The sequence below is a fragment of the Nelumbo nucifera genome, chromosome 2, assembly GCF_055504915.1.
Source record: "Nelumbo nucifera cultivar China Antique chromosome 2, China Antique-T2T, whole genome shotgun sequence".
Taxonomy (NCBI): domain Eukaryota; kingdom Viridiplantae; phylum Streptophyta; class Magnoliopsida; order Proteales; family Nelumbonaceae; genus Nelumbo; species Nelumbo nucifera.
In genome coordinates, this window is record NC_142650.1 from 69,182,837 (window position 1) to 69,200,047 (window position 17,211).

General features: G+C 37.0%; 1 protein-coding gene across 2 annotated transcripts in view; it reads right to left on the reverse strand.

Moving 5' to 3' along the window:
* Positions 1 to 16,208, reverse strand: part of LOC104601463 (calcium-dependent protein kinase 20-like) — a 53,254-nt gene extending 37,046 nt beyond the window's left edge. For both annotated transcript variants that reach the window (XM_010264802.3, XM_010264801.3), the window contains exon 1: positions 14,345 to 16,208. In XM_010264802.3, the coding sequence (XP_010263104.1) occupies positions 14,345 to 15,215 (871 nt within the window). In that variant the 5' untranslated portion in view covers positions 15,216 to 16,208. The remainder of the gene's footprint in view (positions 1 to 14,344) is intronic.
* Positions 16,209 to 17,211: the final 1,003 nt, after the last annotated feature.

Here is a 17,211-nt window from a genome sequence, read left to right on the forward strand (position 1 = left end):
ACCAAACATCTCATTTGTAGTTAGTGTTGTAAGTCAATTTATGCAGAGTCCTAGAGTTCCATATTGGAAATTTCTGACTAGGATATTAGGTACTTACAGGGTACTCCAGACCATGGTTTATTGTACAAGGCTAATGAACATTTAGAGGTTGAGCTACATAGATGCACACTAGGTTGGTTATATTGAGGATCAGAGATCTACTACTAGATATTGTACCTTGTAGGAGGGAACCTTCTTATGTGGAAAAGAAAGAAGCAAGGTGTGGTTTCAACTTGCAAAAAAGCAGCACAGAAGCTGAATACAGGGCAATGGAACACATTATTATGAGCTGGTCTGGCTACAGAATCTTCTTGAAGAGATTTTACATCCTATTCCAACTCCTATGAAGCTGTATTGTGACAACCAGGTGGCTGTTCATATTGCTTCAAACCCAGTCTTTCATGAAAGAACCAAGCATAAGAAGTTCGCCACTACTTTGTGAGAGAAAAACTGCTGAATATAATTATTTATATTACCTTTGTATGGTCTGGAAGTCGATGGCTAGATCTGTTCACTAGAAGTTTAAACCAGGTAAGAGTGAATCATATTTATAACAAGTTGAGGCTGTGTGATATCCATGCTCCAACTTAAGGAAAAGTGTTAGGAGGCGTGAGACTAAAAGGGCATCCCAGTGCACGAGGATCCCACCAATATGGGATCTGGGGAAGGACAAATGTACGCAGCCTTACCCCTGAACATACAGAGAGGCTGTTTCCAAGATTTGAACCCTGGTCACCCAGGTCACAATGGAGTAACCCAACTGTTGCACCAAGGCCCACCCTCTATTGGGAGGCATGAGACTAGGGGAGCTTAATTCCTTGGATGATGATCTAGCCAAATCAGGGATTGAGAGAATTTTTTCATATAGTGATAGGTCCTTGCCTGAATATTTTTCATTGGGTATAGGACTGTTTTTTCATATTTGTGTATTCCCATACATCCTCTCATGTCCTCACATTTTGCCGTACATAATTAATATAAATGCCACAGTTACCTTTCTCAAACTAAAGTCACAAATTATTCGTTGTCACACAAAGGATAAGCATAAGCTTGGTCAAAAGTTCAGTTTATTAGTCAAATCACTACTTTTTATCCTTATTTACTCTGTCCATTGAACAAGGTTGGTCACCTCAGAATCCCATCAGATATAGCCTAATTGAATGGGTATTCACATGGCAAAATCTATGTATGACAGATATAGAAATCAAACTTGCATACAATTATTCTCTTAAAATAATCAAGAAAGTTTCAGTTACTCAAAAAAAAAAAAAAAAAAAAAAAAACATAACAATGAAATGTGAACCAACTACCAACGCATCAAATTGGCAATGACGTGATTAAGGTACCACCTTAATCAGTTGCATGCAATATCTTTTTTTTTTTTTTTTGATAAATAAACAGTGTAAGGTACCACCTCCCCCAACTAAACAAAACTGAATTACAATTGATTCCAGAACAAATGCTCCCTAGAAACCCCTTTCTTAGCTAGACAATCTTCCATTCCATTAGCTGATCTTCTTTCCCATTGAATTACAAATGCTCCCTAGAAACCCATTTCTTTAAGTCCTCCCTATACCCAATTTTCTGCCTCCAGATTCTTTAGCCATTCTGTCACCAACTTTGAGTCCCCTTAAATGACCAATTTATCAATATTCATCTGTTTTGTCAGCTGTGCCCCTTGAAGTGCAGATAATAGTTCAGCTCTATTTGAGTTCCCCTCCCGTACAAGCCCTAAAAACAAAGCCACAATTCTTCCTTCTTTGTCTCTAAATACACCTCCTATAGCCAAGGGTCCTGGATTGCTTTGCCTGCAATAGCAGACCTTACTTTTTCTGACTTAACAGAATATAGGTTGACTGCAATAGCACATAGTCAAACACAAGCTATTGAACAATCTATTTTACAAGTTTAGAATGAAGAGGTTACAACTCAATATTTCATAGGGGCTGTATGCATCAGGGTCAAGTTAGTTGGCCGAGAGAGGGGAAGATGCACTTTCAGATGTATTTTCTTTTGGTCTATAGTCTGGTGTAGTGGTCAATCTTATTGCAGAATGGTAGTAAGGAAGGTCTTTTTTGTTTTCTTTTTGACTTAGTGATAACTTATTACCTGAAATTGTATCTTATTGCTGACCTTTTTTGATGGATCTGCAATACAAACTGATAACTTTTAGAGCCCCAGGGTGATATTGTAGGGGCAATTCCAATAATTCCATGGAAGTACACTTTCTTTAATTCTTGAAGTAATAAACCCCATTTAGAACTAAAAAGAAAAGAAAGTTGCTGCTTTTATGAATTTTCTATTTGCTATAAAAAGTTACATGGTTGAGTGGAGGAAAGAGAAAAGAAAAGATAATTCAAACTCAATACTCATACACCACCCTACAGCCAAACAAATTAAAAACACTACAATGCATTCAAGAAGGAAAGAAAAAAAAAAAAAAAAAAAAAAACAGACTTTAAGTTGTGGATAGTCTAGAATCTACACTGTAACTGCAACAAAAATTCAATCAATACAACATAGCATGATAGAAAAAGGGAAATAGGGATGAAAAGAAATTACAACAGTTATCTTCAGGCTTTACTCAGTGAAGCACAGCATTATAGACAGAGTGAGCATAGAGTTGCCATAGAACAGACAGACAGCACCTTGAAAGATGATATGGCATTGCTTGTCAAATAGACAAAATCAGGTATGGAGTAGGGAGTCAAAGATAGATATAGGAACAAGTCACATTTCTAAAAGAAAATTATTGCTGTTGTTAGTGAAAAAGGGGCCAGATTTTGGAAGTACGTTCAAGTACAAAACAAATGGCAAATTGTAGAACTTTGCTCACAGCTAAGAAAATAAAAAACTAATAATAAAATCAAATAATTAACAAACTGCTATTGCAGATGCCAGCTCCAATCTAATTTGTGGATAATTTGTCATCATCAACAGTCCATTTACAGCTAACTGAGGGGAAGCATGTGTGATGCATATTGGCGCCTTTGGCAGTGAGGAATAAAGATAGATTATTTTATCAATAACTGCAATTTTCATCAAAATGTTAAGTCAAAGTGAAAATAATTGTACAATTGCATTGGAGATAAAACATCTTCTCTCCAACATCTCTATACTTTTCCAACCAGTATAATCATCATTGACTTTTCAATTACTGTTGGTTCTGTTATTTGACTATTAACTTCTTCAGCATTGAAGGGTTTGAGTAAATCAAACTAAGAACAAATGGAGCAAAAGTGTGTATCTAGCAATAAGGGTAGGAAACAATAAGGATTGAGTGACCAAGAAATACTTCAATGAGTTGTAAACTCAGTATAGAAACAGCACTCAGTTATTTGCAGTAAAGAATGAATAAAAAAGGAAGAAAACTGATCCGTAACCAGAGGAGAATAAAGGGAGAGAAGAGAAGAAAGAATAGTTAAGGAATAAGAGAAACAGTAGGGCTGTTAACTCATGCCCTAATCTCTTTTATTATTCATTGTAAATTACAACAAGTATAATGACAAATCTACCCTTAAACAGGTGGTAGCAACAAAAGAATAAGAAATAGATCCATGGCCCAAAAGGCCTGTTACATAATAAGCCCATAAAACAAATAAAATATAAAGAACAAACATAAAAATTTAAACTGCAGGCCCAAAATTCAACACTCTCCCTCAGGCTAAGCATAGATGTCAATCATGCTTGGCTTGCATAGTGCACTCTGTAAGGTAAACTTTGAAACACCCTTCGTAAAGATATCTACCAATTGGTAAAAATGTACTCTCATTTCTGATTGGTTTTGGGAATTCTTTAAAAGCTGAAGAACTGGTGCTTATACAAGGGTTGAAAATAGCTAAACAACAGGCTTCAACAGGAGGAGGGGGGCACAAAATTAGTCATATCTTGGATGAATTGTAATAATTTCAGTGCTTAGGTCTATAGGCAAATTCAAAGGGAAATTAGTAGTTTAGCCAAGGAGATGAGAGATACTTTCAGATGGATCAGGATAACTGCAAATGTGATGGCTGATTCTTTGGCTAAGCTAGGAGTTCATAGGGAACAGTTATCTGGGCAGAGTTGTAATTTGGTTTGGTTATGAAAATAGAGGGTGGCTGGGTAATACTTACCCAGCTCTAATTTGTACTATCAACTTTAATCTAAATCAATGAAATTTTCTCTGATACTAATAAAAAAAAATCTAGAAAACAGTTATGAGTCCAGCAATGCTGTATCGAACATAAATGTGTATGCTGAGATGTCGTTCAAAAGAACCTAGTAGTAGCTCCAATAGGTATTAAAATGAGAATAGACTAAGATCGTTTGGCCATATGCATATAAGATTTACTACAGCACCTATAAGGAGAAGTGATCTGTTGCAAGTTGAGTCGACATGGGCTGGACTAGTAAGAAATGATTTAAATGCTCATAATTTACCATGGATATGGCACTAAATAGAACAGAATGGCGAAATAGGATTCATGTAGCTAATAACCCCATATAGTTGGGACAAGGCTTAGAAGATGATGATGTTACAAAATATTAATATGACACATATAATACATATTAGTATGATATTTTATATTATATATAAAGTACAATTTAAATTTTATACATATTTATATGTTAAATAATATAAAATATTATATACATTGAATAGTTCATATTTATTAAAACTTGGGCCCAGAGCCAGCCCATCCCGACCCATGATCACCCCTAAGATTCACCTTGTTCATTGCCCATTTCTTCCCCTGCAGAATTTCCACATCTACTTCCAACAAAATTATATACAAGTATAGCCCACTCAATCAGTTTTGTCTCTCTGAGCCCCCCTTCAAATAACCAACTAGGCAGTTCTAGAGAAATCCCCCCCTCTTGAACCCATAGTTCCTCCATTTACAGAAACTACACTTTTCTCCAGCTCTTAAAGTTGGTTTTACCCCCATCAGCCAAATCCTTCACTCCAAAATCTCCTTAGAGGAGATGCCCTCCCTCATCTCAACTACAGTTCTATTCAAACCAAGTCCACCCCTTCAAAGAAGTCCTCGACTCCCACCATCCATCTGGTCAGAATCTTCTGCTGGTCATCCAATCATTATTTCCCATTGGGAAGAACAAGACATTTGAAAGAAGAGTATAAAAGAGTGGCAATTAGCTCTCTTTAGGAATATGAATTAGATAAACTCGGTACCACCCTGATGTTGACAGAAAACAAATCACATGCAGCACTTCAAGTATATAGCAATAAGCACAAGAAATATCAAGCTGAAAACAACAAAACAAGTTGGACTTTTAGGGATTTCAGACCTAAACCTGAAGTACAACTCCTCCTGGAACAGTTCCGCTACGATAACAATGGCAGCAAGCTGGCCTCCCACGCGGACACGCAGCGATACAGGGATTGGAAGGTGCCAAAATGATTCGACTCCTCGAAACCCAAGCTTCGAATGCTTGAAAACCCTAGTTGGGGCTGAGCTACAGCTCAAACAAGAGAGAAAGAACCGAAAGACCCCTATTGATACAGCCCCCTTCTCTTTTATATGACCCATTGGCTTGCTGGAGAAGCCAATTAAAATATTTACACATAAGGCCCTAGAATGTTTCCTTCTTACAAGCAACTCCTTGAGAACGAAACTAACTTCAAATGAACCCCCAAAAGATAACTTTTGTTACAAAAAGACCCAAGAGACCAAAACCCAATAAATGTGCACTCAACTGCCCCTGACCAGAATCTGAATTATAAAATGAAGAAAATACCCCTGGTCCCAAACTGTCAACAAAGCTGCCCAAAAACAACAATTATGGGTCTCTTCTTTTTTCTTTTCCTTTTTTTTTTGATGAATTCTTTTCCTTTTCCTTTTTTTGATGACCTCCTGGGAAGTCCTCGTGTTGCACCCCAATTTTATTAATCTTTTCCTTTTTATTTTTGGCCTCATCATTCCCGCTGTTAAAAAGAGCTCAACCCCGTGCAAGTAGAAATTTTAGCAGCCTTGCACATGTCTCCATCTAGCTTTATAAACTCTTCTTCACTAATCCAAGAATTCTCAATTGTTAGTTTCCCTTTCCACTTGACCAAGAACCTAAAATAGGCCCCATTTCGAGTGTTGTGACTCAAACATCTTCTACACCCTCTACTTGTTCAAACTCATTAGAATTGCTATCCCTTTGCGCTTGTCCTTGCTCAACCTCGGTTGTTGGTTCTAGATCTCCATGGTAATCAAAGAGGTCTGCTACATTAAAAATGGGTGAAATGGACAAATCAGCTAGTAGCTCAATTTCATATGCATTGTCCCCAAACTGTCTCAACACTTGATATGGCCCAATCTTTTTCTACTTCAACTTATGATAAGTCCCAACAGGAAACCTCTTGGGCCACAAATAAACCATGACCATATCACCCTCATGAAACTCTTTCACCCAACAATGCTTATCTTTAGCCTATTTATACCTTTGGTTGCTTTCTTTCAACTTTTGTCGTGCATTTTCTTGAATCTCTCGAAAGGATTTAGCTAAAGCCTCGGCATCATCACTAACTCGTTGCAACCCTGTTATAGGGACTAGATCAACAACACCTTTAGGCGATCGACCATACACAACCTTAAAAGGAATCTTCCTCGTAGATCTATTAATTGAACCATTGAAGGAAAACTCAACTTATGGTAGGATAAGACCCCACTGCTTCAAGTAGTCTCCAACAAAACTCCTCAACAAGTTGCCCAAGCTTCAGTTTGCCCATCTGTTTGTCGGTGAAAAGTACTGCTATATTGTAAGGTAGTACCCATACACTTCCATAAAGTTCTCCAAAAGTGGCTAAGGAATCTTGTGTCACAACCTAATGTGATAGATCTTGGCAATCCATGCAACCGAAAAACCTCTTTGAAAGACAAGTTAGCTACATGAGAAGCATTAGAAGTTTTTTGGCAACCAAAAAAGTGGGTCATTTTAGAGAAACGATCAACCACAACAAAAATAAAATCATTACCCCTAGTTGTTCTTGGCAACCCCAACACAAAATCCATAGTAATATCAATCCATGGTGCTTTTGGTAAGGGTAAGGAAAGATACAAGCCTGTATTTTTATGTTGCCTCTTAGATGTTTAGCACTAGGGGTGTCAACGGTATTCGAAAATCTGATTTCAAATTCAATACTCGACATAATCGAATCGAATTCAGATAATTCGAATATCTAATCGGTCGAATTTGAATATCCTATTCTTATTGAATAGTAAATTGGATTCGAATTCGGATATGACCTGATTCGATTCAATAAATATCCAAATTCGACCGATTATTTAATTCTTATATATAATATATAAAATATTTTATATAATATATATAATAATTAAGTTATATAAATAATTTATATATTTATATACTTTATATCAATAAAATATTTATTTTATATATTTATTAATTATCTAAAATAATTAATTAATCGAATTCGAATCGAATCAAATATTCAAATATTTAATCAGATTCGAATTCGGATATTAATTTTCAATATCCGTCGGATATCGAATCGAATTCGGATATCGGATTTTCTAATTGGATTCGAATTCGGATATTGCCTTATCCGATTCGAATTCGATCCGTTTACACCCCTATTTAGCACTTGTCACACCTATCAACATAATAGAACACATCCTTTTGTAGCCTTGGCCAAAAGTACCTTGGAGTCCATTTCAAGTGCCTTCTTGCAACCAAAATGCCCCTTGCAATGCAAATCAGCAATGAGTAACACCCTCAAAGACCCTGATGGAATACATAACCTATTGCCCATGAATAAGTAGCCATCATTCCACACAAACTTGGCTCGAATATCCTTGTCACCTGTTGCATAGCTTCTACAAATAGGGCCAAAATAAGGGGTCATCTTGGTATTGGTCTTTAATGGAGCTGAATCCCACAACATTAGTAGACATTGTGGTCACCAAGTGAACTTTCCTACCAAGAGCATCGGCTACCTGGGTTTGCTGCCCAGCCTTATACTTCAAAACAAAATCATATTCTTATAGAAAATCAATCCATTTAGCATGTCTTCCCTTTATCTTCTGTTGGGAGCTAAGGTGTTTCAATGCTTCATGGTCTGAATACAACACAAACTCCCGTTGGATAAGGTAATGCCTCCAAAACTCCAAGGCTTGTACAATAGCATAAAACTCAACATCATAAGTGGAATACCTCCTTCTAGCATCATTAAGTTTCTCGCTAAAGTAAGCAACTAGACGGCCTTCTTGGCTAAGGATAGCTCCAATCCCAACATGGGATGCATCACATTCAACTTCGAAAAGCTTGTTAAAATCAGGTAAATCCAGTACCGGAGCCTTCGTCATCCTCATCTTTAGCTCTTGGAAGCTTTTCTCAGCTATAGGAGTCCAAGTAAACTCACTTTCTTTCAAGCATTTAGTAATGGGTGCTACAGTAGTGCTGAAATTCTTTATAAATTGACGATAAAATGTTACTAGTCCATGGAAACTACGAATTTCAGTTAAGGTCTTTGGTGTTGGCCACTCTTAAATAGCTTGAACATTTTCTTGATCCACTTCAATTCCCTTGGCTGAAACAATATACCCCAAAAACACCAACCAATTTAATCATAAAATTACACTTCATCAAATTTATATATAGTCGATTTTGTCTCAAGACTTGCAAGACTGTTCTTAAGTGTTCTAAGTGGCTGTCACGATCTTTGTTGTGGATGAGTATGTCATCAAAATAAACTACCACATATTTCCCCATAAACACCCTTAGAACTTGGCTCATGAACCTCATAAAGGTACGAGGAGCATTAGACAACCCAAATGGCATAACCAGCCATTCATCAAAGGTACAAATTTGATAATACCCACTCTTCAAATATATCTTTGAAAGGACTTGTGAGCCTGCCAATGTGTCTAACATGTCATCAAGACGAAGTATAGGAAACATGTATTTAACTGTAATCTTGTTAATCGCACAACTGTCAACACACATACACCAATTACCATCTTTCTTTGGCATGAGCAAAGCTGGAACAGCACATGGACTTAAGCTCTCACAGATTAGCTCCTTCTTCAGCAACTCCATTACTTGTCTTTGGAGCTCCTCATGCTCCTTGGGGCTCATTTTATAGTGGGGTAAGTTATGCAATGCTGCTCTCGGCACTAAATCTATATGATGTTGTACATCTCTTAGGGGAGGAAGGCCATTGGGTAATTCCTCAGGCATCACATCAGCATACTCATGAAGTAGCTCCTTCACCATCTCTGGAACAAGTGTTTCTTTGCTAGCTTCTTTTGCAGCCAACACATAAACAACATCCAAATTTCTTTCTTCTTGAGCCAATTTGTTTGAGGTGAAGAGAGTAGTGGTTGGCTTGGTTTCCTTCTTTGGAAATGAATCAAGTTGCACTGGTTTAAAAGTTATCTTCTTATTGTCTTTCACAAAGCTACATGTGTTCTTGTCCCCATAATGAATGGTCTCACGGTCATATTTCCATGGGAGACCCATTAGAATATGGCATGCATCCATTGGGACATCACACCATATTGATTCTTCAAATGTATTACCAATAGAAAAATTAACTAAGCATTTAGAAGAAACTCCTACCTCATTTACTTTGTTGAACCACAAAATACAATATAGTCAAGGGTGCTGAACAGTCTTGAGCTATAATTTATCCGTCATCTATTGAGAAACAAGATTCTCACTACTCCAACTGTCAATAATCAAGTTACACAACTTCCCACTAGTTGTACAACGTGTTCTAAAGATATTCTTTCTCAACCAATCCCCTGGTAGTGGTTCTTGAGGTGCAACCATGGAGTGCCGTATCACTAGAGCTTCACCCTCAATGTCCCCATCCAAGTTTTCTTCCTCTAAAGCATTAGCTTCAGTAGTTTCAGCCACTTGCCCATCCTCAACATGGCCTATATCATCTTGTTGTTCATCAATAAATTCATCAACCAAATGTGTTTGCCCTTCAATCTTTCTCTTAGGACATTCATTGGAACGATGTCCCAACTCCATACACCTAAAATATCCAACAGTAGGCTGCCCTTGATTGCTCTTTGTTGCATTTGGGGTCCTTTGGACTGTAGGTCATGTTTGGTTGATCACACGACCCTTACCAGCCCCAACACTTCGACCTATTGATGAAGATGTACCTTGGACATCACTTAGTTTCCACCCTAAGCTCCAACTCAATTGAGTTTCAACCTTTAGAGCTAGTTGATATGCACCCTGTACCTTATACGGGCAATGTAGGCTGACTTGGTCTTGTATTGACAACTTCAAACCGTTGATAATCTACTAACTTTCTGCTGTTCAGTTTCTGTCATATTACTATGAAGAGTTAATCTATTTTTTTATCAATAACAGAATTTAATTAGATTAATATATAAACAACAGTACAGCAATCAGAGAGAGTTAAAAAGCCTTAACACTCCCCAAGAAAGCAACAAAAAGCTCACAATACCGCCTAGTACAATTGATCCCTTCCCACACCTTGCTTTGCCGAAGCATCTACAAAGGCATTTGCTGTTCTTTTCACCCACTAAAATTGGATGTCCATCCCCCTAGTTAGCCATTTGATTTCCTTTCTTTCATTAGCAAACTTCCAAAGATCACTTCCCCTCTATAGCCAACTCAACACCAACTTTGAGTCCCCTTCGATAATTAATTTTTGTACATTTAGTTCCTTACTCTTTTTTTTTATCAGTGGATTCATTTAGTTCCTTTCTCTTTCCAATACCCTCTGATACAACATAGATCTCAGCTTTAAGAGAGTCCCCAACCCCAGTGGAGCCTGAATACATTGCCATCACCTTTCCCTCCTCATCTCAGAAGACACCTTCTACACCTGAAGGGCTTGGGTTACCTTCACTATTCCCATCAAAATTTAGCTTTATAAAACCATTGCCAGGTGATGACCACACAAGAGAAACAGTAGACCAAGCCCAAGCAGCCACTTCCACCCAGCTATTCAGCAACATATCTGTAAACACATCATCAAACAGTTGCACAGATTTTAAACAATGCAACACCTAATTGTTATGGCCTCAATAATACCTACTTTACTTCTTTCCTTTTCAGAAAAAATTCTGGAATTCCCTTCCTCCCATAAAGTCCAGCAAGTAGTAGCCCTCACACATCTCTACATAATCCTTCCCCTTCTTTTAGGCCATCTAAAGAACAAGGAACTAAAAAAACTTTGGATTTTGACAGGGGGTCCACGTGCAACCAAAAAGGAAAAGAAACCATTCCCAAATAACAAAAGCAAAAGGGCAAGAAATTAATAAGTGGTAGGAGCTTTCACCATTAACCTTACAGAGAATGCACCAACTCAGAGACAAGCACCAATAACGCCTTTTCCTTTGGAGTAAGTCACAAGTGTTACATCTTCCCAAGAAAGCTTCCCAATAGAAAGCTCCAATCCTTGGAGGAATTGGCTCACCCCAAACTTCCTTAACTGGGAAATTTTGTGCAGGGTTACTAGTAGAATGCAAGGACTTGAAGAAGGAAGCACAAGAGAAAGACCCGGAAGGAGCTAGAGTCCATAGTCTCTTATCCCTTTTAGAGGGATCCAACACCACCCCATTTAAGATTCGAATCAAATTCGGTACACTTTCAGCTTTTGAATCCCTTAGGCCTCTCCTAAGCCCCAGATCCCAATCAAACCCAAATTTGGACTGAGAAAGAACCAAAAAACTAGATACAACCTTGCCTTTATACCAGGAAAGTGAAAAAAAGGGAAGTAAATTGTTCTTCCAAAGGTAATCTATTAAACTCTTTTGTGTACTCCTTTACATTCTTTTCCCGTTGCCTTAGATTCTAAACCTTTTGATAAAGAGATTGCTCATAATCTGGTGGCAAGAATTGGGATTTTAGCTTCTCTTTCATTCTTCCCCAAGAATTAACCTTTCTTTTCCCCTTCCTTTCTCTGTCCCTTTGATAACTTTTCCACCAATCCAAGGTTGTCCCATGCAACTTTGTTGTTGCAAGCTTCATTTTTCTTTCTTCATTCATTTCTTTCCAACCAAAATAATTTTCAATGTTGTCCAACCAGTCTAGAAACTCTGCAAGTTTTAACTCACCATTAAACTCGTTAATATGAAGTTGACCACCATGACCTTGATTGGATTGTAAATCTTGCACTATTCGGTCTTCCCACCATTGGTTGTTATTCCTTTAACGTTGATCACCTTCAGGTTGCTCAATGTCTTCACTAGTGTTTTAAAAGAGCAAGGCGCAATGACCAATTTGCGCCCGAGGCGAGAGGCGCAAGCGAGGCATGCGCCTTTTTAAAGCAAGGTGCAAAAATACAAAAACAAAATGTCAGAAAATTCAAAAAATGCCAACAAAAATGCAAAAAATATTAAACATAATATTAATAAGAAATATAAACTTAATTTTTAAAGTTAATGGTTTTAAGAAACCTATTATCTAAAATTAAAATATACATGTACATAACATGTAAAGCATATTCAAATGAAAATTTAAAAATAAAATCAAACATATAAAACATTTTCAAGCATGTAAAGCCCACAATCTCTTTTTTTCTTTAATTGCATTATTTCAAGTAGCTAATGTGATGTAAAACATATTACAATCCTAATTCTACGAGTCGCCTTTGTGCCACACCCCTTGAGACAAGACCAAATAAGTCCATGTTAGGGTCTTAATTCACTCACTCAGGGAAGCTCTAAGAACCCCTTATTTGCTAATGTTGTTCATTCATTCATCTTAATAAAATATCTTCTTAAAAGGCAAATAAAATTATAAAATCATAATTTTTGTGTGAGAATTAAGAATTTAAGACCCTAACATGGACTTGTTTGGGCTTGCCTTGAGGGGCATGGTCGGGGGTCCAAGGGAGGAGCCCCCGGCCCAGCCGCTAGGTTCAAAAAAAAGGAAAAAACCGTACAATTTTCAAAAGGTGCACACCTGGGCCAAGGTGCAAGGTGCATCAGGCACACACCTAGGCACACTAAGTGCGTGCCTTTTGAAAGTGCTACGCCTAGGACCTGGGCAAGGCACCTACCCTAAAATGTGCCTCACTTATGCGTTTAGGTGCGCCTTTTAAATCACTGGTCTTCACTTGATTCTTCACTAATAATGTTAGTGGGTTGTTCATCAACTCTAGGAGCTTGTTTTCTTCTTCCTAGCCCCAAATCACTTGCTACGTCACCATCCCTAGCAGCATTTTGAGCTACAAGTTGAGCAAGATGCTCAATTTGTTCTTATAGTCCTCTTATAGCCTCTTGAAAAACCTCTACAGTAACCTGTTGTGGTCTTCTACCACCCCTACAACGTCCACCCCTTGCATCCACAACAATATAGCAAGAAACAACAAGGAGATGAACTTTGAAGCAAACCCAAGGAAAGAATTTGTTTTGATACCATTTGATGTGGACAGAAAACAAATTACATGCAGCACTTCAACTATACAGCAATAAACACAAGAAATACTAAGCTAAAAACAACAAAACAAGTTCAATTTTTAAGGACTTCGGACCTGAACCTGAACTACAACTCCTCCTAGAACAGTTCCGCTACAATAACAATGGAAGCAAGCTGGCCTCCCGCATGGAAACAAAGTGATAGAAGGATTGGAAGGTGCCAAAATGGGTCGACTCTTCAAAACCCAAACTCCCAATATTTGAAAACCCTAGCTGGGGCTAAGCTACAACTCGAACAAGAGAGATAGAACCAAAATGACCACTACAGAAACAGCCCCTTCTCTTTTATAAGACCCATTGGCTTGCTGGAAAAGTCAATTAAAATATTTACACATAAGCCCCTAGAATGTTTCCCTCTCACAAGCAACTCCTTAAGAACAAAATTAACTTCAAATGAACCCCCAAAAGATAACTTTTGTTACAAAAAAGACCCAAGAGACCAAAACCCAACAAATGTGCACCCAACTGCCCCTAACCAGAATCTGAATTGTAAAATGATGAAAATACCCCTGATTCCAAACTATCAACAAAGCTACCCAAAAACAACAATTTGGGGTCCTACTACAAAAACATGCAAAACAGAATACATTCATTTTCTTCTTTTTTTTTTGGGCCTCATCACAGCCATTACCCCTTTTTAAGAACTTTATTGGTAGTTCTGTGCACATTATTCAAAAGCAACACTTCTTGCAGTCGATCATATAAGATAGCCATAAAAATCTAAGAAAATAGAAATTACTTACAAAAATCAATGATTCATTGTTCCTTTTTTTCTTACTAATTTGTGGTGGGTTAAGTCAGATTAGAACAGTTACTACCATGCAGTCAAAAAGTGATACTTCCAAATTAAAGATTTACACAAAAGGAGACTCTCAGACATTTACCTGGCTTAAAAAATACAGATAACCCAAAATCAATTGTTTTGAGTGATGCCTCCTCTCCCTGGTTGACAAAGAGAAAGTTCTCAGGCTTCAAGTCTCTATGCATAACACCTAAAGAATGGCATGCTTCAACAACACCAACTATAACCCTTGCCAGTTCAGCTGCCTTTTTTTCTGTGTAATGCCCCCTTTGAATAATCCTGTCAAACAGCTCTCCACCAGCACACAACTCCATAACAACATGAACTGCAACAGCATCCTCATAAGCACCTTTGATTGAGATAACATTGGGGTGGCCCGCCATGTGGTGCATTATCTGAATTTCCCTTCTCACATCCTCCACATCCTCATCAGTTGTTAGTTTCCTCTTTGCGATCGTTTTGCATGCATATTCTTTCCCAGATCCTTTTTCGAGACAATAAAAGGTTGTGCCAAATTGGCCTTGTCCAAGCTTCCGCCCTAAACTGTATTTTTCCTTCAGATTCTCAGTCTTCCTTTGTAACACAGAATCTACCTGAAGTCCTGCACTTGCGACTCTTTTAATATGTTGGGGTTTCCTTGGCTTTGAGGGATCTTCTGGTTTAGTTTCCTCTACTTTCGGATCTGGCTTAGCAGGATTTGCAGATTCCACAGGCTGAGGCTCATGCTCCTCTCCAGTAATCTTAACTGGTTCAGGTGGTGTACTCTGGACGGGCAAAGGAGCTTTGGGTTCTTCAGGTGCAGGGGCAGCTGTAGCTGTGGTAGCTTTAGCCGACCCATGGCTACTTTCTTGCTCTGCTTCCTTGTCACCATTAAAATTAACACAAGGGAGCTCCTCCGTCCCACGGCCTCGCCACACTGCACCCAACTTCGGTCCAACACATGTATTCCCCATCAAATATTAATCTCAAATCCTTCTAAATCATCTCTCTTGGTTTGCAACATTGAAATCCAACCTTATCAATCCCATTCACGGAATGACGTAAAAAGGCTATAAATTTTATCACACTAGCCACCTTAAGGAGAACTCTTAAAAACTTTTCAATTTTCTTTCAGTGAAAGGCAATTTGATTCGTTATTCTAACTGCAATCAATTACGTTGCAGAGAAATCTATGTTCAGAGTCTAAGCAATCAAAATGCAGGGAATCTGGACATGTCCGAAGGATTAGAAAAGATATTTTCCTCTCCTATCAAAGGTATGCTCAGCATAAATACAAAAATCGAATCCCACCAAATTCAAAATAAGATGGAACCATGACGCAAATTAGAAATTTAAATTTTGTACAAGATCCACCAATGCGAGAAAAAAGCATACAAATCTTTTGAAAATTTGAATCGAATAACAAACAACAGCAAACAATTCCAAACAAAAAAAATAACAAATAATAGAAATTAATAATAACAAATCTCACTTAATGAATGATAATGGAAATATCACATTCATAAAACAAAAATTAAAATTTTTCGATCAAAAACAAAACAATTTCAGGAGTAATTGAAATGGATGATTTTTCTGTCAAAATTCTCGATTTGAATCAAAAAAATGAAAGCAGAATTTGATGAAAAAGTACAAAAGAACAGCCATAAATTAAAAAAAAAAAAGCAAGAAAATAAAAAATGAAATTCAAATAAATTCTTTACCCAAAAGACCAAAAAAGAAAAACAAATTCAGGGAAGAAGGCGAATAGAATACCAGATCAACCTTTGCTTCTCAAGCTGTTGAGTCGAAAAAAAGCAAAGGAGGCGAAGGTCCCTTTCTTTCTCCCTTTTTATTTCATTATTTTTATATCCATTCACAAACAACAATGAAATGAAAGCCATTTCCCAGAGCCCGACTGGGAGAAAGAGAGAAATAGAGAAAACAGGCTTTTTCTACCAATCTCAAATTTATTTTGTTTCATTTTATTTATTTGGTTTTTATAAGTAGCATCTGCGAGTAGTAACTACACCTATTCATGGGCCGGGCCAGGCTGGGCTTTGTTTATGATTAATAGAATACATTCATGTCCGAGCCCAAGCTCAGCCTGACTATCGGCCTAGGTTTTGACCTGAGCCCGGCTCTCACATAAAGTCCAAAGCCCGAGTTTAATCAGAAATTTGAAAATAAAATTTTTTTATTTAATAAAAAAGTGTTCTATTTATATTAAAAATCCTCAAAACACAAAAATAATAAAAGATCTCATTATTACTTGAAAAAAGGAGAAGAAGATGAACAAAAATACTGTATATATTTTTTATTAAATAAATATATTTTTATTATTTAATATATATTATCAAATTGGGCTTGAACTTTGAATCAGGATTTTTCTATAAAGCCCAAATTCAGCCCAAAAAAAAGTTGGGCCGGATATAAGCCCAAACCCGCAGCCTAAAATTATGTCCAAGCCTGACTTAAAACAAATTGGACTAGACTGGCCCATGAACAGGTCTAGTTCTAACTTAACATCATATAATCATTTCTACCAAAAAAAAAAAAAACACCTTATAATGATAAATAAAAATTCATATAATCAAATTTAACTTTTTTTTAATTTTAAGTGTAATACTTTAATACCCCAAATTATTTTGAAATATACATTTAAAGTCCAACACCATTAATAAATGTGAATGTAGGTGGTAAAATAATCAAAACGTTCACCATCTACCAATTTATTTAAGATCAATGCTATAATTATAACTTTAGAAAACAGAAACAGATTAGAAAAAAAAAATTAAGAGGATGTAAATGATTGTATTAAGACAGGAAATGCAACTCTAAAATTTAATAATTTCTAAAAACTCTGAATTTGGAATGGAGGATGCATTCACTATTTGTTCGATTCTTTTAACTTTTGTTTGTGGTAGAACCGCACAACCATTTGCTTTGTTCAGCATTAATAAAGAAAATGAA